The 25706-nt window shown below is 51.0% G+C and overlaps 1 protein-coding gene across 1 annotated transcript; it reads left to right on the forward strand.

The window, feature by feature from the left end:
- Positions 1–458: 458 nt before the first annotated feature.
- Xylt2 (xylosyltransferase 2) lies at positions 459–20128 on the forward strand. The gene is made up of 11 exons (XM_076870346.2): positions 459–687; positions 13060–13552; positions 13795–13967; positions 14259–14461; positions 14896–14976; positions 15168–15384; positions 15462–15638; positions 15877–16139; positions 16429–16624; positions 17310–17643; positions 19005–20128. Exons 1-11 carry the CDS (start codon positions 553–555, stop codon positions 19325–19327), a joined length of 2595 nt encoding a protein of 864 aa, XP_076726461.2. The 5' UTR covers positions 459–552; the 3' UTR covers positions 19328–20128.
- The last annotated feature ends 5578 nt before the right edge of the window (positions 20129–25706 follow it).

Here is a 25706-nt window from a genome sequence, read left to right on the forward strand (position 1 = left end):
TGAAGGGCCTCGGAGGCAGTCAACGGGTTAGACTTTGTCCTAGGTTACGGCCTGAAGGTTTGAAGCGGGGCCTTGGGGCACTCACACCACCACTCCACCTGGCTCTTCTGGGAGCTGTAGCGTTTACTGGGACCCTGGGTGGAGAGCTTTCCGCCGGCAGAGCCGAGCTCCCCGACGCCCCGCAACACCAGGCAGGCGAGCGGTCGGGCCGCAGACCCTCGGTACCCCAGTACAATAGGTCTGTCCGGGAAGAGGTGACCACTGGCTGGGGCACACACCGAGGAAGGCACGCCGGATGCAGACCCGGCGTGGGAGGCCGGGCGACAGCCAGCTGGCAGCCCCAAGCCCGCAGCGGTCCGGGAAGGAGGCTCTGCGGCCCGGGCCCCGCCCCAGCCTGCGAGGCGCGGCCCTCCGGGCCCCGCCCTTGGCCCCGCCCAGGCTCGCGCCCGGCCCACCTCCCTAGGCCAGCAGGAGGGCTCGGCCCCGCGTCCGTGCGCGCGCCCGCGGCGGGGTTGCAGGGCTGGGCGCGCGCCCCGCGTCCCGGGCAGGAAGATGGTGGCGAGCGCGCGGGTGCAGAAGCTGGTGCGGCGCTACAAGCTGGCGATCGCCACCGCGCTGGCCATCCTGCTGCTGCAGGGCCTGGTAGTGTGGAGCTTCAGCGGCCTGGAGGAGGACGAGCCAAGCGAGGTGCTCCAGCGGCCAGGCGGGCGGGCAGGCCGGGCGCGGGGGCGCGCGGGGTCCTAGCGGGCTGCGGGCGGCCCGGGCCAGCAAGTGGGGTGCCGGCAGCGTGCGTGTGGGCAGCTGGAGGCCTCCAGGAGCCCGACGTCCGGCTCCTGACTCCGCTTTCCCAGGCGGGCCTGACGGGCTGTGCTTCGGCGTGGTGGGTGACCCAGAGGCCCGGGCCGCGGGCGGACTGGGGGCTGGGGCGGGAGGAGCGGGTCATGGTGGGGTGGTCTCCTGCCGCGGGAGCGGTGAAGGTCAGGCGCGGGGAACGGGGCTGGGAGGCGGGGCTGGGCTGGAGCCTGCTCCGAGGTGGGGAGCCCCAGGCCAAACTTTCTGAAGTTGGGAGGGGGCGGGGGTGTGCACGCCGTGGGTGGAGGAGTGGGGCGGAGGGACCCCGGGCATCTTTGCCCAGCTGCGCTGGAGAGGCAGCGACAGATAGGAAAGTGGAGCTTTGGAGTGGAATTACGGCCTGTGACGAAGTGTGTACCCCCACGAACTAAGAGAACAGGGAGTGACCCTGAGGGAAAAAGCTGGAGTGTCCCCCAGTTGTGGCTTCTCAGCCAGGGGTTTGGGAGGGAAAAGTTGAGCTGGCTTCAGAACATTAAGGAATCCGGGAGAGACCCCCTGTGGCTCTAAGGGGATAGGGACGACAGCAGCTTGTTCAGCAGCGCCCAGGTTCCCTGATCCAAGAGTCTTCCTCATTCTTGTTTGATGTGTTTTCAGCTGAGGGCCAAGTCGCATCCTCCCCAGGGTGGTTCAGAAGGGTCCAGTAAGATTGGAACTGAAAGGGCATAGAGGGTGAGCCATACTCTTAAGCTGTGGCTACAAGTTAGGAGTTTCCTGCCCCTGCCTCCACTTCTGGTCCCTCCAGAGCTCTGGTCAGAGGCTGTGCTTGCCTGCCCTCTTGGGCTTCTCTACCTGGGAATTGAAGGCCAAGGGAACCCCCGTGTCCACTTTGACTTCCTGCACCTCGACCTGGTGTGGAGATTGGAGAAGAGCTGATCTCTCTTGTTTTGGGGGGAGAACCAGAAGCTGGAATGGGGAGGGGAGCAAGAACAGTTACATGAGACCATTACTCCATAAGGAGTTGAGGGTGGGGACTGGGGAGGCTGGCTCTGTGACTTCTGAGGGAATGAGCTTGTTTTGTGTGGACCAGGGTGCAGGAGGAAGAGGAGAAGAGAGTTTCAGGCCTGGTATAAGAAGTCTTTTGGGACAGATAAGACTTTAAGATGGACTAGCTACCAACAGAGTTAGAGGGCCCCTGACCCTGAAATATGTGAGCAGAAACTGGTGACCACTCTGGGGAGGGAGATGTCAAAGCACCGGAGCCTTCTCAGAAGCAAATGGCCCTGTGCTGCATTCGCTTGTGAGTCTCTGGATGATCTGAGGACCTTGCTTCCCTGTTTATAGCTTGGCATGGAGAATTGGCTCAGTGGAGAGGTTGGGATACCCCCAGCCTCACCCCTTTCTCCAGCTTAGAAATTGGAGGAAACTGACAGAGGAATCCTGGGCTGAATGGAAAAAGATCCTTAGTGAGCTAATGTTGAGCATCAGGCAGCCACTGATGCTTGAACCCCTCAGCAGCTACCTCACCAGACTTGGGGGTTGCCAGGCAGCATAGCACAGTGCTCGGGAAGGCGGCTGCTGAAGTGGGACTGTCCTCTTCACCATCCTGTTCCAGCTCTGCTGCTGAGCACACCACCAGTGAATCACCGCTCCTCTTTCCATATCCTCCTCAGTACCCCCTCAAGACTGGGTAATAGTAGCACCTCTCTTGTTGGATTTATACAGACAAAGTGAAACGATGCCTGTGAGCATTTGTAGGAGTTCCTGGCACATGATAAGCTGTCAGTAATGTAACACTTATTATCTCAGCACTGCACCTAGGGGACAGGAGTTCAGTCATTCAGTCAACAAACATTTATTATGTTCTGTTCACACCAGGCACTGTGCTAATATGGAGAGATAGAAATAAAGACTAGGTGAGCCCTGGCCCTCACGGGCAGAGTCTACAGAGAAAGACAGACAGTGAAAAGGTTAGTCACCAGACTAACAAGGAGGCTGGTTTAGATCGGGAGGTTGGAAAGGCTTTCTGCAGGAAGAGGTGGGCAGGAGAGTTTGGGCAGAAGGCCCTGGGAGTGGGCTGAGCTGGGTGCTCTTGAGGAATGGACAGGAGGGTGTGGCACTTTCCCTGAAAACAAATCCATACTGCATGGCTGAAGGGGACACAGGAAGGGCCTGGGGTTTTGTTCTAAGTGCAGCAGGAGAGCGCCACCCGGGATCCAATGTGCTTTTAAGATGTGCACTCTGCTGTCTGTGGGAGGGCTGGAGTGGCTACCTGGGATGATCACTAGACTCCAAAGAGCCACTTGATAGTTTTCAAAGCCTTCACAAACATTCTCACCACTTGTTTTATCACCGCTTACTTTAAATGCAGTCTGAGAAGTCCAGGGAGGTGGGGTGTGGGGTGAGCATTTCTATGTTCACTGTCTCCATGGCTCAGAGAAGGATTCTGGGGATTCTCAGAGCCAGGAACTGGCAAAGGACTTTAAGTGCCTCTTCAGTGGGGAACAGGGGGCCTTTGAAGCCAATATGCATCCAGGCTTGAGGACCAGTCCCCATCCTTAGTAATCAGAGGGGTCCCCGCAAGTCCTCACAACCTGAGGCTCTGCTGATGCTCACATGGACTTACCTGGGAGAGGACAGGGCAGGGGCTATCCAGGCTTCTCTCATTCTTCACCGCTGCCTCCTGGTCCCCTAGCCTCCCCTGGGATTGTCCTTCTCAGGGTCAGCCAGCTACCTGCTGCAGTGCAGAGCACCAACATGCCTGCCTCCTCTCATATCCTGTCTCCCACCACAGCCAGCCTGGCCCTGTGCCCTGTGCCCTGCCCTCCTGACCAGCTTCCTGACTCGCTGATACTGACTTCCACCCGGGGAACCTATACCTCTCTGCCATATCTACCCACCGAAGCTTGGGAATGTCTTTCTCTGCTTGCTGTGTAGCCAGGCTCACCTTTCTAGAAGGCTGCCCAGCCCAGGGTGCCCTTCCCAATGTGGGTACTGAACAGGATCAGCTGCCTCCACTCAGGTTTCTCTTAGATGGGGAACCTCCCCAGCTCTCATTAGGAACCTCTTAAGTCATCAGAGGGCTGGCTCAGTTCTAGGCACAGAGGGCCTGGGTGCCAGGGTATAGGAGAGGGGCTCTGGCCTGAAGGTGGATGTTAGGTTCTTGCTGTGCTCAGATAGGGGAGAGAATGAAGATCCTAGGGAAGTGGGGGGCAGGGAGAGGCCAGCCGACTGCTGTCTAAGATGTCTGAGGGTCTTGGGCCTCTCTTGACTTCACATTTAACTGTTTCCTTCTCCCCTTCCAATAACTAAAATGAAAATAATGGCACATTTATAAATGCACCTAAGCCAAGACTAAAACCAAGACCATTGACATCCATTCATTCGGCCGGTGCTTACTGAATGCCTGTGATCACCAGACACTCTTGAGCTGTAGGAACAAATTAGCAAATAGCCCTAAAACACACAATATAAATAAATGGCAGGATGATGAAGGGTATCAAGTGCTGTGGAGAAAATAAAGCAGAGGATGGGAGGGCCAGTATTTTGAAAACAATGGTGGGGGGCTCCCTCAGAGGAGGCCACTCATGCACAGTTGAAGGAGGTGAGGAGCAAGCTGTGGGAGGGGCTGAGGTCCTGGGTGCAGTGAGTGGGAGGGTGGGATGAAGGGATGTGAGGAGGCCCTTGTGACAGGATGACAGTGAGGCAGAAGGGGTCATAGGAGGAGAGGTCAGAGGGCAGGGCTGCCAGATCCCACCAGGGGAGGCCACTGGCTGTTTCCAGCAGCAGGATGGTGAGATGGAACTGAAGTTCTAACTGGAGCCCTAGAGACTTGAGGCAGAACAAGAGCAGGTCCAGGAGACCGGGGAATCCAGGCAGAGGGTGATGGAGAAAGTCCTAAGAAAGAGTCAGATTCTGCATGTATCTTCAAGACTGCTGGGAGCCACAGCCAATTAATATGATGCATGGCATTTTTGATTGAAAGGTGATGCCAGCTAGCCATTGAGATGATACGATTATGTTAAAAAGTACATTCATATGGATACCGGACTCCTGCTGCGGGACTCCTGGAGAGTTCCCATTGGTTGGGAAAGTGCAGTAGGAGGGAATTCCGGGGAGGCGCTTGCGCTAGAGTTCCGGGAAGGAACCAGCAGAACGCCGCGTGGGTGGATCGGGAAGCTTCCCGGGCGGACGTGTTATTGGCGGTTCTTTCAAATAAAGTTTGTTCCTGTTTGAGTGGCTCGTGATCTTGTGCCCAGCCAGACAGCGGCAACTGGTGGCCCTGTACGGGGAGCGCCTGAAGCTTGGAGGTGAGTAAAATTGCTCGCCCCTGAGGGAAGGCGACAGAATGGGTGACCATTTCAAAAAACAATGTGTTCTTCTTTTGATTTATTTTGTTTTTGTTTCAAGCTGCCTATCCCTAGAATTTTCTCAGGCAAACTGGGAAAAATGGTTGGCTCAAGGCTTGAAGTTGTTTGGCCCGGAGAAAGAGAAAATTGATACAACTATTCTTTGCTCCGTTTTTGTTTCATTCTGTTTCGGGTTTGTTTTATGCTACCTAACTGGGTTGCGTTACCTTTATAGTAGATTAGAAACTAGTAAAAAACAAACCGAAAAACTGTTAAGTAAATTGTTAGAGGTCCAAACTGTGGTAGAAAACATGTCAGGTCAAGCAAAAGAGAAGGTCTCTCCAGCTAGTCAGACAGAGGAAAATTTGAAGAAAGAAAGCTTAGAGGAAAAACGACCATCAGTTGGGGAGTTACAACAGGAGGCTGCTACTAACTCCGTTCTATCACCAGAGGGCGTAAGAGCTGAGCGGCCCTCAATTCCTGTAGTTAATGCACAAAATCCTAAGGCAAGATCCCAAAGACTAGCATGCCCTGTACTTGAGCAGGCAGGAGGGCAACGAATTCATCGCGCTCTAGATTTCAAAACAGTAAAGCAATTAAAAGAGGCTGTAACAACCTATGGCCCGCAAGCACCCTTCACCATAAGCATGGTTGAATCTATTACCAACTTAGACATGACACCAGCAGATTGGGCTAACATGTGTCGATCTGTGCTAAATGGAGGACAATATTTGTTATGGAAGGTTGCCAATGAGGAATTCTGCATGGAGACAGCTAGGCGAAATACAGCAGCCGGTTACCCTCAAAGAAATCTGGAGATGTTGTTAGGAAAGGGACCTTATGAGGGTCAACGGCAACAAATTGAATATGATCCTGGTGTATACGCACAAATTGCTGCAGATGCAGTTAGGGCATGGAAAACTTTACAGGGGCATGGAGATTTACAAGGACAGTTATCTAAGGTAATACAAGGAACTAACGAACCTTACGCTGAATTTGTAGATAGGCTTATTCAGACAGCTTCTAGGATATTTGGAGATGTAGAACAAGCAATGCCATTTATAAAACAACTGGCTTATGACCAAGCAAATCGTTGCTGCAGAGAGGTCATTAGACCATGGAAACATGAAGATTTAAACACATATATTAAATTATGTAGAGACATTAATGAACAAGGACAAGTCTTAGCAGCAGTACAACAGGCTTTAGATGCCAGGCCAAAAACATGCTACAATTGTGATCAGACAGGACATTTTAAAAGGAATTGTCCCATAGGAGGAGGGTTTAACAAAGCTAGGTATCAAAGAAATAGAATACCAGGTATTTGCCCACGATGCCGTAGAGGGAGACATTGGGCTAATGAATGCCGTTCTCAAACTACCATAGAGGGCACTCCGTTATCAAAAAACGGACAAGGATCAAGTGTTTACCCACGATATCGTGGAGAAAGGCATCAGGCTCCATTGCCAAAAAACGGACTGGAGGGCCCAATGCTCCGGGGCCCAAAACCACAAATATACGGGGCAATGGAGGAACCCAACAGCACCATCAAGGTAGTGCCCAGGACACATTATCCATTAAATCCCTCATCAGACAAACTAGAGGGAGCGCAGGGCTGGACATCTGCGCCTCCGCAAGAGCAGTACTAACTCCAGAGATGGGAATTCAAATTATTCCCACAGGAGTAAAAGGACCTCTTCCCCAAGGAACGGTAGGCTTATTATTGGGACGCAGTTCTTCCACACTAAAAGGACTTATGATAAGTCCCGGGGTAATTGATCCCGATTATGAAGGTGAAATAAAAATTATAGCTAGTTCTCCAAGAGGCATATCAGTTATCTCACCAGGGGATAGAATAGCACAGTTACTAATAATACCCAGCCTACATGATAAATTTTCTAGTCGTACTGTAGAAAGAGGTACCAGGGGATTGGGCTCCACAGGTGTAGATTGGGCTATGCTGTCTTTAAATTTAGATTCTCGCCCCATGCTAAAACTAAATATTCAAGGATACAACTTTAATGGGCTACTGGACACAGGTGCAGACCTTAGCATCATATCTAGTCAGGAATGGCCAAAACATTGGCCATTACAACAAGCCACTCAAACGCTTCGAGGCCTAGGAGTGGCTACTAATCCCCATAGAAGTGCAATGGTATTAGATTGGAAGGATCCTGAAGGATGTGAGGGAACTATACAGCCATATGTATTGGATCATCTTCCTATAAATTTATGGGGACGAGATGTCCTAGATCAATTAGGTTTAACGTTAACAAATAACATCAATCCTAATGCGCCCACTACTAGGGCTAAACAAGGTTTTAAAAAAGAAAAAAGATTAGGAAAACAAGGACAAAATATAGCAGCACCAATTCAAATAGATCAAGGAACAGACAGACATGGGTTGGATTTTCAGAAAGGGCCACTGAGACAATAAAAATTACTTGGAAATCAGAAAGACCAGTGTGGGTTCCTCAGTGGCCCCTGACTAAAGAAAAGATACAAGTAGCCCATGATCTGGTTAAACAACAATTAGCGAAAGGACATATACAACCTTCCATATCTCCCCATAATACTCCCATTTTTGTTATTAAAAAGAAATCTGGTAAATGGAGATTATTACAAGATTTAAGAGCCATTAATAATGAGATGGTTATTATGGGACCTGCTCAATCAGGGATTCCCCAATTGTCTGCTTTACCAAAAACCTGGTATGTTTTAGCTATAGATATTAAAGATTGTTTTTTTTCAATTCCTATTCATCCTGAGGATAGTCCACATTTTGCATTTACTATCCCTGCACTAAATCATGAAGGTCCTGATCAGAGATATGAATGGAAAGTACTCCCTCAGGGGATGGCTAATAGTCCAACTATGTGTCAAATTTATGTTAACAAAGCAATCCAACCACTTAGAAATCAAAATCCTGAACTACAAATATTTCACTATATGGATGATGTATTATTGGCACATAAAGATAAAAACATATTGCTGGAATGTTATGCCACACTTACAAACTTATTAAAAAATTATAATCTAGAGATAGCAATAGATAAAGTACAATTAAATCTTCCAATTAATTATCTAGGAGTCCTGTTATCCTCAACCATGGTCCGTCCACCAAAAATTCAAATACGAGTAGATCAACTCAAATCACTTAATGACTTTCAAAAGTTATTGGGAGACATAAATTGGATAAGGCCTTATCTAGGCATACCAACAGGAGAGCTAGGACCTTTATTTGATATCCTAAAAGGTCCATCAGATCCAAATTCACCCCGCATGCTAACGCCTGAAGCAAGAAAGGCATTAAAAATCATTGAAACATATATGGAAAATATGCACTTGGATAGAATTGATATAAGTTTGCCTTTATTATTTATTGTACTACCAACAAAAAATATTCCTACAGGAGTATTTTGGCAAGAAGGTCCATTATTGTGGATACATTTATCTTATTCTCCTAATACTATTCTTACTAGATATCCTGAGGCTGTAGGACAATTAATACTCAAAGGAATAAAAGCAGCAAAGGGAGTGTTTGGGATTTCTCCCAATAAAATTATTACTCCATATACTATGGATCAAATTGATGAGTTAGCCAATGAGTTAAATACTTGGGCAATAATCATGTGTAAATCTAATGTTTCATTTGATAATCACTTGCCATCTAATCCTTTGTTGTCTTTTTGGTCTAAGCATCCTGTAGTTTTTCCAAAAATGACAAGAAAGACCCCTATCATGAATGCTCCAAATATATTCACTGATGGGTCAAATAATGGTACAGCAGCAGTAGTTACCCCTGATCAAACTTTTACATTTTTAGTACCCAAACAATCAGCTCAAAAGGTAGAGCTTAATGCAGTATTACAAGCTTTTATGATGTTTAAAGATTCCGTATTTAATTTATTTTCTGATAGTCAATATGTAGTTAATGCTATAGTATCCCTTGAAGATGCAGGTAGGATTTCCCCTTCTTCTACTGTTTTCTCTTTGTTTTCCACTATACAAAGTCTAATCTGGGACAGAAAAGATCCATTCTTTATAGGACATATCAGGGCACATACAGGATTGCCTGGAGCCCTTAGTTTGGGCAATGAATTAGCAGATAAATCTACACATGACATACATATTTTCTCCACAATAGAAGAAGCTATAAATTTTCATAAAAGGTTTCATGTCAATGCTAATACTTTACAAAAACGTTTTAAAATAACTAAAGAACAAGCCAGACATATAATAAAACAATGTCAAAATTGTGTGACATTTTTACCACAAGTTAATCTTGGAGTCAATCCTAGAGGACTGATACCTAACCATATTTGGCAGATGGACGTCACACACTTGCCAGAATTTGGAAAATTAAAATATTTGCATGTTACAGTTGATACTTCTTCTGGATTTTTGATGGGCTCCCTTCATGCCGGAGAAAAAACTAAAGATGTTATAGCTCATTGCTTACAAAATTTTGCCACTGTGGGCGTTCCAAAACAGTTAAAAACAGATAACGGTCCCGGTTATGCTTCTACCTCTTTTAAACAATTCTGCTCATCATTTGGCATTACTCACATAACAGGAATTCCATACAATCCACAGGGACAAGGCATAGTTGAAAGAGCTCATCAAACTATTAAAATGTACTTATTAAAACAAAAGGAGGGAATTGGAAAGGGGTATATATCCCCCAAAGATAAACTTAAAATAACCCTCTTTACTCTAAACTTTTTAAATTTGGATTCATCAGGACTTAGTGCTGCGGAAAGGCATATGTATCCAAAAAATGTGCATAAGCCTAAAGTTCTTTGGAAAGATATTCTAACAGGACAATGGAAAGGTCCTGACCCAGTAATTGTCTGGAGTCGGGGCTCTGTTTGCGTGTTTCCACAGGGAGAACAGCAGCCGATTTGGATTCCAGAAAGACTAACTAAAACGATTTCTACAGATCAAAAAGAAGATAATTTGACTCAAATCCATAACAGCTGATATCCAGAACTCCAGCTTGGCCATTCTTACATCTGCGACTGATTAACCAGGATGCTTTTTTCAATATCTATTTTATTATTGCATTTTTCCATATCATAGGTTCTATTTTATTTTTGAGCTCATACAGACCTAGGTTGATGTTTTTCTGATCAGTTTTATTTTTTAACTGTGGAGTTTTTAACATTGCAATGGAGATTTCACCTAGGTGAAACTACAAGGCCTTTACTATTGTCTTATGTGTTGTATGTTATATGTGCACACTTCTGTTTTGTGTTATGTGTCTATATGTGCGTATGTCCATAGATCATATATGAGGAGTGCTCAAAAAAAAAAAAAAAAAAAAAAAAAAATGGATCCAAGTACTTTTTATTATTCACGTAATTTTAATGGTTTAATTTAAATTGGGTAAACAGCTGTTAAAAATTATTTTAATATGTGTACAAATAAGCAGGTTAACAAATCTGTTTGTTTATTTTCATCTTTCCTTTTCATTATATTTAATAATTCTGTTCAAGATAATGTAAATTGTTCTAAAAAAAAAAAAAAATGTTTTCTTAGTACCTGTTAAAATGTTACATTTTTTTTTTTTTTTTTTTTTTTTTTTTTCTTTCTCTCTTTAACATCATTGTCAGAATTCTTATTTTTCATCCCAGTGCCGGTGAAGACAAAGATGAAACCAAACTACAACTTCTTCGATAATTATCACAACAAACTGTATAAACTGATACATCAGTGATCTTGGGAGGAAATGGACATATTGATAGATTCCTCCACTTTGAACTGCTTACAAAACTTGCCTGGACTATGTATCACTTGTATGCACTGTGATCTATCTGTTGATACAACAAATTATGGTAATGCTGGCGTATCTTTGCTGATGTGTCACCAGTGATGCAATTTTCCCTAGGAGTCGTCAATTGATTTGGTGTTGTGGCATTTCTGTATCCTCCTCCCTTCTACTAGTGATGGTCTAATTTTGGGGGCCAACAGAGGTGAGGCAAAGAACCTCACCCCCCCACTGGCACCAAGGCCAAATCTGGGGGCCAACAGAGGTGAGGCAAAGAACCTCACCCCCCCACTGGTGCATAGGCCTATCCACAAGTATGGCTATATGCTGGATCGGTAGTCAGTGACGGGTATGATCCAATTGCAATGGTATCAACCTAAGACAGGAGGCTGACGCCTAAAGGTCAGTTTTCCAATGACGGGTAAGAACCATATGTTGAATTGGACAAACCTAACAGGCACGGTCCCTAGCCACATTACTTGTTGCTTAATTAAACAGAAAGGGGGAGATGCTGGGAGCCACAGCCAATTAATATGATGCATGGCATTTTTGATTGAAAGGTGATGCCAGCTAGCCATTGAGATGATACGATTATGTTAAAAAGTACATTCATATGGATACCGGACTCCTGCTGCGGGACTCCTGGAGAGTTCCCATTGGTTGGGAAAGTGCAGTAGGAGGGAATTCCGGGGAGGCGCTTGCGCTAGAGTTCCGGGAAGGAACCAGCAGAACGCCGCGTGGGTGGATCGGGAAGCTTCCCGGGCGGACGTGTTATTGGCGGTTCTTTCAAATAAAGTTTGTTCCTGTTTGAGTGGCTCGTGATCTTGTGCCCAGCCAGACAGCGGCACAAGACAGCTCCAACAGGACTTGCTGATAGACTGGGTGCGAGGGAGAGAGGAATCAAAGTTGACTCCAGTGTGTTTGGCCTGAGCCACTTAAGGATGGGGTTGTCATTAACTGAGGTGGAGAGGAAGGCTGAAGGAGGGGCAGGTTGGGAGGAAGAGCAGGTGCTCCCACTCGGACCTGTGGGTCAGGGGTCTTTATGCTCCCAAGAGAGATGACAGGGAAGCTGCTATTTAAATGCTTCAGAGAGAGAGAGAGAATTCTGGGAGTGTGGATGAAGTTTAGACACTGAGACTGAGACACTGAGTGAGATCACTGAGAAATGAAGGCACTAAGCTGGGGACAGGCCCCAGGGTTCCCTTTGGGAGCTGAGAGACTGATGAGGTGTGGGAAGGCCCAGGAGGGTCTCCTGGAAGCCAAGGGAAGAGGTTGCCCCACTGAGGTGTGCTGCCCACAGGCCACGTGAGAAAAGGACTGAGCTCTTGCAGGGCTGGAGGAGAGGGGCCATGAGAGAGGGCTCGCACGGGGTGCAGGAGGGGAATGGGACAGTGGTAGAGATACCCTCTCAAGCTGCCTTCTCCATGCTTTCTCTCTCTTGCCCCTCACTCATGGCTGAGGGCATGTGCTCAGGGAGACTGAGCGGCTGTTGGTGATAGGGCAGAGCTGAGCTCAGAGCTCTGGGGACTCGGGACCTCTCTTTCCTCTGTCACTTCCATGTCTCAAGACACCAGCCAAATGCCTCTGTGTGTCAGCTACTCCACTGGACTCTGGGGAAATGGGGCTGCCATGGCTCCCCTCAAGGGGTCCATGGTCTGCTACAGGGACATCCAGGGCCTCAGAGCTCAGTGTATCCCCACTCTAGGGCAAGTGTGATGGCTGCCAGCCAGGGAAGGGGAGACAGGACTGGAGAGGAGGGTGGTTCAAGCTGACCAGGCCATGGGGGAAGTGCCTGGGTTGGAGTCGAGGAAGCAGGCACTTAGAGGAAGCACTTAGAGCCAGGAAGCAGGGATGTGGCAGGCTCGTGGAGGGCTTGTTTCCTTTGGGAGAACCTGCTGAGAGTTCAGGTTGGACAGCCTCCAGCTGTGGGCCCAGCTCAGCCTCACCTTTCCAGCCAGGGACCAAGTGTGGTGGTGGCTCAGGGACTTACCACCTACAGGCAGACCTTGTGCCAAGTTCGGGAGCGCAGGACTTCTCTAGGGAAAGGCAGGAGCTCCTAAGTCTGAGGGTGCCCCCTGCCAAGGTAGAGCTCAAGGAGGCAGAGTAGGCGAGTGACTGTCCTAGTGACCTCTGTCTGCATATCTTTTACAGAAAGGAAGGCAGAGGAAGCCACGACCACTGGACCCTGGCGAGGGCTCCAAGGATACAGACAGCTCAGCGGGGCGGCGGGGCAGCGCGGGCAGAAGGCATGGGCGCTGGCGGGGCCGTGCTGAGAGCCCAGGCTTGCCCGTGGCCAAGGTGGTACGGGCAGTAACCAGCAGGCACAGAGCCAGTCGCCGGGTCCCCCCTGCCCCACCCCCAGAGGCCCCAGGGCGCCAGAACCTGAGTGGGGCAGCAGCTGGGGAGGCGCTGGTAGGGGCTGCCGGCTTCCCACCACATGGAGACACAGGGAGCGTGGAGGGTGCCCCCCAGCCCACAGACAACGGCTTTACCCCTAAGTGCGAGATCGTGGGCAAGGATGCGCTGTCTGCACTGGCCCGGGCCAGCACCAAGCAGTGCCAGCAGGAGATCGCCAACGTGGTGTGCCTGCACCAGGCCGGGAGCCTTATGCCCAAGGCTGTGCCGCGGCATTGCCAGCTGGCTGGTAAGGGACAGGGCACTCTGATCCTTCCTAGGCATGGATGGGGACGTAGCTTGGCTCAGATCTTCACCCTTATTTCCCAGAGGGCCCATCTCCTTGCCCAAGCTTTTGTTAAATGTGTTAAGTGGAAGAAAGGGAGCTGGGACCCAGGGCTCCAAATGTGGGCTTCTTCCATTGAAAGGTGTTTCACCCGTACCCTGTGACCTTGTGTGGACCTCAAAGATGTGTCTGTTTTCTACTCTCAGGGAAGATGAGTCCTGGCATCCAGTGGGAAGAGATTCGAGCCCAGCCCGTGGATGGCCCCCTGGTACGCATCGCCTACATGTTGGTGGTTCACGGCCGCGCCATCCGCCAGCTGAAGCGTCTCCTCAAGGCCGTCTACCATGAGCAGCACTTTTTTTATATCCATGTGGACAAGGTACTGGGAGCAGGAAAGACCAAGGGTGTCTGGAGTGAGCAGAGCAGAAACTACAAAGATCACAAATAGACAGGGTCTCTGTCTTGGCTTAGGCAGCCGAGAGACAGGGAGACTGAAGCTCAGAATGGGGACGTGTCCAGCAGCAGGTGGCGCAACCCTTTAGGAACTAGAGCCCTGCCCTTTGCTTTCTCTACTCCATGTTATTTGTGCTCTCCCCTGGGGTGGAGTTGGGGAATTGTAACCCTAGGGCCCAGCTGAGTAGCGCCCAGCTGAGTACCCCCTCTTCCCCAGCGTTCCAACTACCTGCACCGGGAGGTGGTGGAGCTGGCCCAGCGGTATGAAAATGTGCGGGTGACACCCTGGCGCATGGTCACCATCTGGGGTGGGGCCAGCCTTCTGAGGATGTACCTGCGGAGCATGCGGGACCTGCTAGAGGTACCTGGTTGGGCCTGGGACTTCTTCATCAACCTCAGCGCCACTGACTACCCAACCAGGTGTGGGGATGGGGCTCTGAACCTCTGGGTGGGAGGGTGCCCCAGCTGGGCAGTCAGGGTTGGAGGGCCCTGATGGGCTCCTCCTCCCTGAACCTCATTCTGGGATCCATACATGACCCTCTTGGCCCCCTTGGTCCTAGCCATGTATTAGAGGAGGAGCTGGTAAAGGTGATCTGAGGATTGGGAATGATAAGAGAAGGGGAAAAGGAGGAGCCAGAGGTCTGTACCTGGGTACATCTAGCAAGGGAGGGAAGATGATGTGATCTTTCTTGGGACCTCACGTGCCTACCACCATAGAGAATTAGCCAGGGAGGGATAAGGCTCATGGCCAGAGAGCTCCCAGCAAGAGAGAAAGGTCCAAGGGAAAGTGCTGGAGGAAGTCTGCTCGGGCCAGTGGTTGAGCACCCGCCCCTCACACCCCATTCTCTCACCAGGACCAATGAGGAGCTGGTAGCATTCCTATCCAAGAACCGGGACAAGAATTTCCTCAAGTCACATGGCCGGGACAACTCCAGGTGAGGGAGGTGTGGAAGGAGGCCCTAGTGTCTTGTCACAACCCTTCCCACACAGGGGGACTTAGTGGCCCCAGCCTTGGGTTCCAGAGTCTCCAGACCAATCACCGATGGAGGAGTGCTGTTTGCTGGGAGATGAGAAGGCCTGGCCCCGCTCTGTGGATCCCTCGCCATGGTCCTTTTGCTACCCCCAGGTTCATCAAGAAACAGGGCCTGGACCGGCTCTTCCACGAGTGTGACTCGCACATGTGGCGCCTGGGTGAGCGGCAGATCCCTTCAGGCATCGTGGTGGATGGTGGCTCCGACTGGTTTGTGCTGACACGCAGCTTTGTGGAGTATGTGGTGTACACGGATGACCCACTTGTGGCCCAGCTCCGCCAGTTCTACACATACACGCTGCTCCCAGCTGAGGTGGGTGCCTGGGCCGGCCAGAGAGGGTGCGGGTTGGGCTACCCACAGCTCATCTTCCACACCCCTGCCACCTGCAGTCCTTCTTCCACACCGTGCTGGAGAACAGCCCAGCCTGTGAGAGCCTCGTGGACAACAACCTGCGGGTCACCAACTGGAACCGCAAGCTGGGCTGCAAGTGCCAGTACAAGCACATCGTGGACTGGTGTGGCTGCTCCCCCAACGACTTCAAGCCACAGGACTTCCTACGGCTGCAGGTGCTTGCCATGGCCTGAGAGGCCGCCTTGCTAGGCCTTCACCCAGCTTTTCCCCAGGAGCCTTCCAGGTCAGAAAGGCAAGATGGGCCTCCACTGGGAGCAGCCCTGGGGTCTGGGCCCACAGCAGCAGCAGAAAAAGCCCGGGGAGGCTGATTGCTAGGCAGTGCTGAGAGGGGCCGGCTTCTGCCCTACTGTGGGGTCCCAGAGCCCTTCACTCTCCTTGCGTCTCCCTCTCCAGCAAGTCTCCAGACCCACTTTCTTCGCCCGGAAGTTTGAGTCGACTGTGAACCAGGAGGTCCTGGAAATCTTGGACTTCCACCTGTATGGCAGCTACCCCGCTGGCACGCCAGCCCTCAAAGCCTACTGGGAGAACACCTATGACGTGGCCGATGGCCCTGGCGGGCTCAGCGATGTCATGCTCACTGCTTACACCGCCTTCACCCGCCTCAGCCTGCGCCATGCTGCCACTGCCGCACCTCCACCGGCCACCTCACTGTGCAGGTGAGACCCCCTTCTGACATACTGCAGGCCCTCAGGGTGTGGTGCCCTCTGGGAGGCAAATCAAAAAGACAGTCCCTGCCCACAGCAAGTCCCCAGTCTAAGGCAAGGAAAAATGTAAGAAAAAATAATGATAAAGAAGGCAAGAGCCAGGCACATAGGTGCTATGGGTTGTGAGATTTGGGGCAAAGGAAGTACCTGGGGATGGGACTCCCCAGTGCCCCCTCCTTGGGACTCCAGGCTGAGTCAGGTGTGCTGATGGCATCTCCCTTTCTCCCTGCTGGAACCTTAGGTTTGAGCCCAGGGGTTTGCCGTCCAGCGTGCACCTGTATTTCTATGACGACCATTTCCAGGGCTACCTGGTGACGCAGACGGTGCAGCCCTCAGTCCAAGGGCCAGCAGAGACGCTTGAGATGTGGCTGATGCCCCAGGGGTCGCTGAAGCTGTTGGGGCGCAGTGACCAGGCCAGCCGGCTCCAGAGTTTGGAGGTGGGACAGGTCCTCCCCCTTGGTTTCTCTTGACCCCTAGCAAAACAAAGGGAGCGGGGAGAGAGGGACAGATTCTCTATAGGGCCTTCATAAGCTGAGTTCATTGGAATCTTCTTTCCCAGTAATGGCAGCCTTGGTGATGTCCCACACAGACATGCCTGTGTCACCCTGCATGTACACTCTGAGGATCTCTCCCAGATGGGGACATAGGACATGCAGTGAGTAGGGAGGGATTGTCATTCCATCGTAACACAAGCCCAGTCCTTCTACACTACAAGGATCCTTCTAGGGATATAAGGATGTTCCTGTTGAGCTTTTGGGTGCCTCCTCATTCTCTTTCCTAGTTACCTTCTGTGGGATGGTCTGCCTATGGCCCCACCACTGTAGAGCAGTTCAGATTGAAAGCCTAGAATGAATCTCAGAGCTGAAGAGATTAAGATTATCCTAGGGGCTGGGGATATAGCTCAGTTGGTAGAATGTTTGCTTTGCATGTACAAGGCCCTGGGTTCAATCCCAGCACCACAAAAAAAAAAAAAAAATTCTCCAAGTCTGACCCTTTTATTTTTCATACGGGGAAACTAAGGCCCAGAAACAGTGACTGGCCTGAGGTTACACAGTAAGAGCAGCATCAGAAGAGAGAAGGACATTTCCTCCAGGCTCCTACCCACCTCCTCCCTCCCTACAGGTTGGCACTGAGTGGGACCCCAAAGAGCGTCTTTTCCGGAATTTTGGGGGGTTGCTGGGACCACTGGATGAGCCTGTGGCCATGCAGCGCTGGGCCCGGGGCCCCAACCTCACAGCCACCGTGGTCTGGATTGACCCAACCTACGTAGTGGCCACATCATATGACATCACGGTAGATGCGGAGACTGAGGTCACACAGTACAAGCCTCCACTGAGCCGGCCCCTGCGGCCAGGAGCCTGGACCGTTCGACTGCTTCAGTTCTGGGAACCTCTGGGTGAGACCCACTTCCTCGTGCTGCCCTTGACCTTCAACCGCAAACTACCTCTCAGGAAAGGTAAGGATCTAGTGCCTAAATGATGACCCAAAGACAGAATAGGATTTGCCAGGGAGATGACTTCAAGAAGGTGACCATCAGAGCTGACCCCATCCTTAAGATAAGGGAAGGGAAGAGGTTGGGACCTTGATCTTCTATTCCTTAGCATGCAGGGCCCTACAGTGTGGTATAGGGGAAAGGGGAGCTTTAAGGTCAATCAGACTTAGGTTGGGAACAGGCCTCTGCTGCTTTCATTGGGCCTTAGAAATTACTTGGCCTTCCTGAGCCTCAGTCTGTTCACATGTGAAGAAGGGTAGTGCAACTATCAGACCTCCTGGGTGCCTGTGGCACATATTATTAAACTCGCTCAAGTTTAAAAAGGGGAATCATTGGAAGAATACAGGATGCTTCCTCTATCCTTTGGAGGTAGCTTGTCCCCTGTCCTAGTCTCTCTGAGATCAGCTTCTTCATACATGGCCTTTCAGAGCAGCAGAGCCTGATCAGGGCCTCTGGGTCCCCAAGTTCCATGATCTTGGGACAGCAATTCTGACTGGTCATCTCAGTCTACTGTGTGACTGACTGAGCAGAGTCACGTGGCTCTCCCCTGACTTGGCTGAGGCTAAGGAAGCAGGTGAACAGCAGCAGAGGCTGGGCAGCTTCCTGCAAGGAGCTGGAGATACCAGGGACGAGTACTGGGTAACAGCTGGGGGTATGCATTGGGTGCTCAAGCTAGATATTTCCTTCCCCCTCCACATCTTCTCTCAAGAAAAGTTAACCCAGGTTGAGGGTGGCGGGGGACACTGGGGATTGGGGAGATGTAGGGCAAGTGAGCCACATCTGCAGGCCTCCTGGAACTCAGTCTGGTGAAGGAAACAGAAGAAGGAATAGAGGCAGCCCTGCTGGTGGGGATTGGGGCTGGGTCTCCAGAACAAAGGCAGAGCATGCTGTATGTAAGTGGGAGGAACAAAGCTGGCAGGCATCTGATGAGGGGACAGAGAGTTCAGGGAAAGTAGGAGATGGGAAGGCCAGCTGGCCAGGCAACTGGGCCCACAGGGAGGATCTAATAGGTTGCCAAGGGCTCCAGGAGCCACTGACAATGATCAAGAAGGGATGTGAGTGACACAAACCAGGTTGTTACCTTATTTTCTAAAGTGCCTTGAATCCTCTGTTTGACTTAATGAAACAGTTGAGAATTCAGGGAGTACATCCTTGGTTTCCTATAACTTACAATTTTATAGACACAGAAAGTTCCTTGGATTAGTCCAATGTCACTCCACCAGATGAGATTCAATGGCAGGGCTGGGATGGAAACTGGGCTACTCAGACCCGACTGACTCCTGGGGTCTGACCTCGTACTTATTGCCTGCCCTGTGTACCTCCAGATGATGCCCTCTGGCTGCACGCGGGACCACCCCACAATGAATACTTGGAGCAGAGTTTCCAGGGCCTGAGCGGCATCCTGAACCTGCCTCAGCCAGAGCCTGTGGAGGAGGCCGCCCGGCGGCGCGCAGAGCTTACAGGTCCTGCTCTGGAGGCCTGGACAGATGGGGAACTGAGACGCTTCTGGTCTGTGGCAGGACTGTGTGCCATAGGCCCCTCTGCCTGCCCCTCCCTGGATCTCTGCAGACTGACCAGCTGGAGTTCTCTGTCCCCAGACCCCAAATCAGAGCTGGGGCCTGTCAAATCAGACGGGCGACTCAGGTAGCAGGGCCCCAGCCAGCACACCCGGAGAACCCGGGAATTGCACCTTACAGACAATGGAGGGCTATCCCCTCCCACAGGCAGGAACCAGAGGCCCCCTGGGGGTGCACCACATCAGCCATCCAGAGCCCGCACAGACGGCAGCCAAGGTGGGCTAATGTCTCTGCTAGGGACCAGAGGGTTGACAGGAACTGAGAAGGGCTCCAGCAGCATTCCGAACCCAACTCTTCCTCCCCCTCCTCTCTAGTTTGTTTGTTATTTTTATTTAAAATGGGTGTGTGTGGGGGAGGAACTAGAAATAAAAGATGTGCAATAGGGCTCAGAGCAGCCCCAGGAAGTGGGCCATGGCTGGGGGAGCGGGGCCTTTTGAGCCCATCTGCTACTGCTCTGGAGAGGCTGGGTCCCCCAGCCTGGGCTGTGGTGCTCATGGCTGAGGCCCTGCAAGGGTACAGGTACCCTGCCAGCTCTGAGGCCCAGAGAACAGGTGTTCAGGAGCCACCGTGGAGCTGGGCTCTAGAGGGACAGCCTCTCCCCTGGTAGCCAGGGGACCCTAGAGCAGTGAGGGAGTCTGGGTCTAGGACTTTTCTAGCACACCCTGCCCCTTGATGGGAAAGGTAGGGCATCAGGGCCTACTGAGACCATTATAGTTTCCCAGGTACTCCCAGGTGTGCCCTAGGGCAGTGAGCCTCATTAGCAGTGTGGGAAGCTTGTCAGGGGCTCAGAAGAACCCAGAGTCGCATTGTGCCTGAAGCTCGGTGTGAAGTCTGAAATATGCAACAGAAGAAATATATCTCTATCTCTCTAAGCAGCTTCGTGTTTTTCCTCCTGCGTGTCGGGGATCCATCGCTGTTCCCAGGGCCACCTTCTTTTAGGAGTCTTAGCTGCTATTTTGATGGCCTTGAGAAGGCAGAAATCCCAGCCCCCCAGAGGAGGAACAGCTTCAAATCCATCCCAGCCAGAAAGGATGCAAAAACTCTAGTGCAACCCTTTCTTTTTCTGAGAGGTCAACGGCCCTGGGAGGCTCAGAGACTTCCTCATTGCCACTCAGCAGGCCACCATGAGGGGAGCTTCGTTCTTGAGACCCCTGATCCAGCACTTCCACCTCGCCAGGCTGCAGCAGATGTTGGCTTTTCTGCCTTCAGTGTCACCTGGGCCCATCCTGGAAGCCCTCATTGTTCTGTTTCGTGGAGCACCCTCAAGAACAGAGGCAATCCCAGCCATGGCTTGATGGTCATGCTGGAGTTTGTCCCTTAAAGCTGGGAGTAAGACTTGGGTTTCCTGGCCTCTGACCTGGGACCTGAAAGGATCCTAGAAAGGTTTGTCTAGCTGCATGCGGTGGAAGGCTGAGGCAGGAGGACCGCAAGTTCAAAGCCAGCCTTGGCAACAGCGAGGTGCTAAGCAACTCAGTAAAACTGTGTCTCTAAATTAAATACAAAATAGGGCTGGAGATGTGGCTCAGTGGTCTAGTGCCTCTGAGTTCAAACCCCTGTACCCCACCTCAAAAAAAAGGTTTGTCTATTCCTTTCCCTTTCTTAAGCCCCTTCCCCACCTCTGACTCCCCTCCTGTCGTTAGCAAGGGCTCAGTGTTCTTCACACCTTCTGTAATGTGGGGAGCAAGAGTGAAGGTTTCTAGACCCCAAATCACCACTGCTGGTCACACTGGTCTCAACTCAGTTTGGTATATTAAAGGGCTCAATTCCGCCCAGGCTGCCCCATGTCATTTTCCTAGTTGCCATGAGAGGGCGCTCCTGACCACTAATAACAGCACCAGAGTCACTGGGCTGACTGCATGCAGTTCTCATTTAATCCTCCCAACCCCTAAAGTCAGGCACTTTTATTACCTTCCTGGGGCCTATCAGGAAACTGAGATTCAGAACTGTGAAATGACAAGCCCAAAGCTTGTCATCCAGTGGTGGCAGCAGACTTCAGAAGGAGGTAGAAAGCCTTAGCCACTGAAATAACTATGCTCTCTCTTAAGGGCTTGACTAGACAGGTAACCAGAAGGGGCAAACAGCAAGAGCATATAGTTCATGATGTTCAGGTTCAGAGGTGAATATAATTGTGTTTTACTCCTATTTTAGTGAATATCTGAAGCTGTACTCTAGTCCTCCAGATCACTGGGGGTTTTGTTTCTCAACATCAACTCTGAAGGGTTTTTTGGCTCTGGGGTTGGTACACAGGACCTTGTGCATTCGAGGCAAGTGCTCTACTTCTCAGCTACATCTCCAGCCCAACTCTTAGGCCATTAAACAGAAAAATTACTATCTGGGTTCAGCATATTAAACACAGGCCAAACCAAAACAGTTGAACTGCTGGCCCAGAGCACACAAAGCAGCCCACAGTTAACCAGGGCTGCCTAGCACAACAGTTCTCAAACCATTGTTGTCTTAGTTTGGGTGGCTCATGCACTGTGTGTCATTCCCTGTCTTTCCCACTATGTCACACCAGGTCTTAGTTCCATATTGCTCTCATCTGCTGCAAACATTCTGTATTTGGGTTCTTGAACCTGGTTTAACTGGTCTGACAGTCCAACAGTGGTTGTCACTGCTCGCCAGTGATGCTCATTTGCAGGCAGGCAGAAGAACAAGGAAAGTCTGGTCCCAGCCCTATTGCTCTGGCTGCCTTGTCTTGGCTTTAGTGAAGTAGAAGGACCCAGGACCAGAGTCTAGGACTCTTCCCAACAGGTAGAAGGTAGGCTTGAAAGTGGAGGCCCTCTTGGCCTCCCCTCCTTTGTCCACATCACTGAGGCAAGTTTGAGAGCAGCTTCTCTGCCAGAATCCCTAGTCTTTTAGTAGGGAGAGTTAGCTCAGCCTGGAAGCTCAGTCAGGCCAAGTCCCCAGAGCTCACAATATTTGCTCTGGAAGGAGGAAGAACCCCAGCAGAGAGGCCTTTGTGTATTGTGGTACAAGCCCAGTTTCCAGGGTAACCATGGAATCCACAGTTCCATTAGAGGTGGGAGCCCAGACCAGAAGACAGCCAATTGGCATCCAGAACCCAGTTATGTAGGCCAATAAGAAGTAGAGATGGGCAGAGTCAGACTGAAAGGAGATCTGAGACCAAGTGCAGAACCTTGGCAAACTGGAGCTCCCCTGCCTGGCTGTCAGGTTCAGCAGAAGCCGAGTCCTTTCCCACCAACCCATTCTCCTGAAGTGATAGAGATGCCCTCATGGCTTCAAGGCATACAGATGGGAATGCCATCTACAGGACATCAGGTCATGGCCTAGTACTCCTAAAAGAAGGCAGAAGGGGTGGAAAACCTGGAGAGGTGCTCACAGGTACCAGGGCTCTGAAGGGCTTGATCCTCTTGACCCTCTGGTTCCGGGGAGGACCAGTGGTCCTGGTGGCCACCCTCAGGGCTAATGCCCTTTCCTGGCACTCCATGCCACTGCTTCTGTGTCCACACCATGGACAACAGCTTCCTAGCTATAGTCACGGCCATGATCAGTACCTACTGCCATTCCAAGTCATAGGGTTGGAGCAGATGCACTCTGAGCCCCTAACTATAGACCAGAAGCCCAGCCCCATCAATAGGCCCCCTGTAACAACATTCCTCCCAAAACCACCTGGGAAGAATGCTGTATGGAGGCACTATGAGTCACTGTCTCTCCCCATCAGTGTCAAGTTCTACAGTGCCACAGTCTGACAGGAGAGGGCTGAGTACCAAGGGTTGAGTTCAGGCTCTTGGGTTCTCTCCTGCCTCCTCAGACCCACTGTTTCTAAGGTTATCTGCTCCTCCTCCCTAAATGTGTCCCTCTGTAAAGTCTCCCTTACACATGGCACTGCTTCCCTGGGCTGAAGGGAGACATAGGACAAAGCCATTGTGCTCTCCTGCCCAGAGAGTTGATGCAGCAGCAGAAAGGAAGCTGCCTGCACCCCAGTCTGCCCTGTGTGTTAAGCGGGTCATTCCCACACCAGCTTCTGGAGTGGGATTCTAACCCCGGGAGGAAATGGGCCACAGTCAGTCCCAGGCTGTCCCTGATTGAGCCTCTGGGAGGGTACTTTTGTCCTTGGTATTCCTCCTGCCATCCTGCTATTGTACCAGCGCCACCCCCAGTGCTGCCAGGTCCTCTGCTCCTTTCTCTTCTTTTATTATCCCAGCCAATATGTAAGCACTCTTCCCCAGCAAGCCCTTACCTCCCCAATTCTGGCAAGAGGGCCCCTGCTCAGGGGAAGCAGTTATTCAGTAGGAAGGGGTCTTTGGGCTCTCTTCTCTGAATGTATCCTCTTCCAGCCTAGGTTCCCAGTGGGTCAGGGCAATAGTATGGAAAGGGTTAATGACATACTGGCCATTGTTAAACACTGCAGGGAAACCTCAGTGTCTTCACCCAGCTCCCAGTTTCCAGGGAAAGCCCAGAGGCCCAAGGGGCAAGTGGCAACATCAGCAGTCAGGGACAAGGGCACCATATGGCATCTATATAGAAAGCAAAGGCAATCTTGAGCTTCAGCTCCCACCTCTGCATCAGGTCCAGGATGAAGAGCTGGGGACAGGAGTATGAGGTCTCCCTCCAAAGCTCACCAGAGGTGGTTGTCAGGTTGAGAGAATAAACCAGTGGCCCAAAAGAAATGGAATCTCTCTATGCATCTCAGAAATGCTGAGGGTCTGAGTTGTGGCCTGGGACTTGGCAGAGAGGTCTAAAGGATGGGAGGAAAGGGAACTGGGGACAAGACAGTGCATTTGGACTCTACTCTCTTGCACAATGATCCTAAATCTTGATTTTTCATCTTGAGTTATCCTTCGTGACTCAAGCTTTACTGCCTCCATCCCTACCTCAGCACCATGGCACGCCCCTGTGAAGGAACAGGAGTCCTGAGGTATGCAGGGGAGGGAGGAACTTTGGGGCTACCATCTGGGAGTGGTGGAAGATTTGTGTGCTGGCTCTTGAAGCCAGCAAGGAGCCTGGTTTGGTTAAGGAGACTATGAAGAATGCAAGGGAAGGAAAGAATGAGATGAAGCCTAGAGGCTTCTTGGGGAGGAGGGAATGTGGGACTCCTATTAGGGGGATCCAGGCAGAAGCTGGATAATGGTGGCATGTCTTTCTGGCTCCATTGGTTTTTCTTGGTCACGGTGTTATCCCCAAGGAGATGGGGTATGCTGTGTGAGGTTCCCCAGGAGCCATAGAGGACCTTGTGGCAGCTGGTTCACCTGCCCAAGTAGACTGTTCGACAGAACTGGCAGCAGCAGACTCACCAGCTGACAGCACACTTTGGGCTCTGGGCCTGCAGAGGTAGACATTCAGTCCTCCTAGCCTAGTGGCGCGAGAACTGATTTTCCCGTATCACTCTTTCATACACAGTGCCTCATTAGAGACCCTTGGGTTGGAACAAAGAAAGGGCCATTAGTGAAGGAGCTAGAATTTGATTGGAGGCTCCACTTCCCTTTGTATATAGGGAAGGATGACAAACCTTAGCCAATGTAGGCCTACCAGATCCCTGCAAAGAGGTTTTCAAAAGAGCCAACTTATTTCCAGGAAGGACCTGTTGCTGGGGGAGAGAACGCAAAAGCAGCAGTCCAAAAAAGGGTAAGTATACAGCCAATACCTTTGCTCTTCCATCACTCAATTGCCACCAAGTTATGAGGAGGCTCTGCCACTATCTGCACTACTACCCAACTGTGGTTCTGCTCACCCACCAAGAGGCAGCCACCTGCCTTGCTCAGGGAAACATCACTGTAGAAGGGAGTGACCCCATCTTGCCCCTTCCTATTTCTTCAGGGGCCTTGAAGACACAGCATTATGCCTGCAGAGACAGTCCTCACCAATCTCCTTTGCCTAAGGACTAGCTCTACTGGGCCTTTCTGGTACTTCACATGGAAAAATGCCAAAGTAGACCCCCACAAACCCCAGGTCACATTTGCCTAGGATCTACAGGAAGTGGGGAATCCAGGGTTATGTCCTGAGAGAACAAGGTAACAAGTTCAAGGTGAAACTTCAGAAAAAAAAAGATTTCTCTGCCCCCAAATAATTGGAGCCCATGCCTATATGCAGAGGAGAGTCCTCAGAAAAAAAGCCACTGGACTCTATAAGCTCCTTTCTGGGACTGCAGCCAACCCCACCTACCGCCAACAGCCAGGAATGGCTACCCTCCCTGGCTGCAATCGCCCTGCCAGGCCTTTTAAGTGTTTGGTTGGGTTGACAGTGAATGCCTGCCCCCAGCCTGCTCTGGGTCCTCAGTAAGTATTCCCAAAGCCAGACTGTTTGCTGCTATATGGTTTGAGATAAATTAAGAACCAGAGAAGAATGTGGGCTAACTATGTCTAGCTATTGTGGTAAGCGGGAAGAAGTCACTCGTTACCTGCCTGCCTCACCACTGGAAGGACGTTGATATTCCAGGTCAGATGGGGCCTGACTGAACCTCCTGCCATCCCTGGCTAGACTCTGCTCTGG

The sequence above is a fragment of the Callospermophilus lateralis genome, chromosome 11 (genome assembly GCF_048772815.1).
Source record: "Callospermophilus lateralis isolate mCalLat2 chromosome 11, mCalLat2.hap1, whole genome shotgun sequence".
Classification (NCBI taxonomy): Eukaryota; Metazoa; Chordata; class Mammalia; order Rodentia; family Sciuridae; genus Callospermophilus; species Callospermophilus lateralis.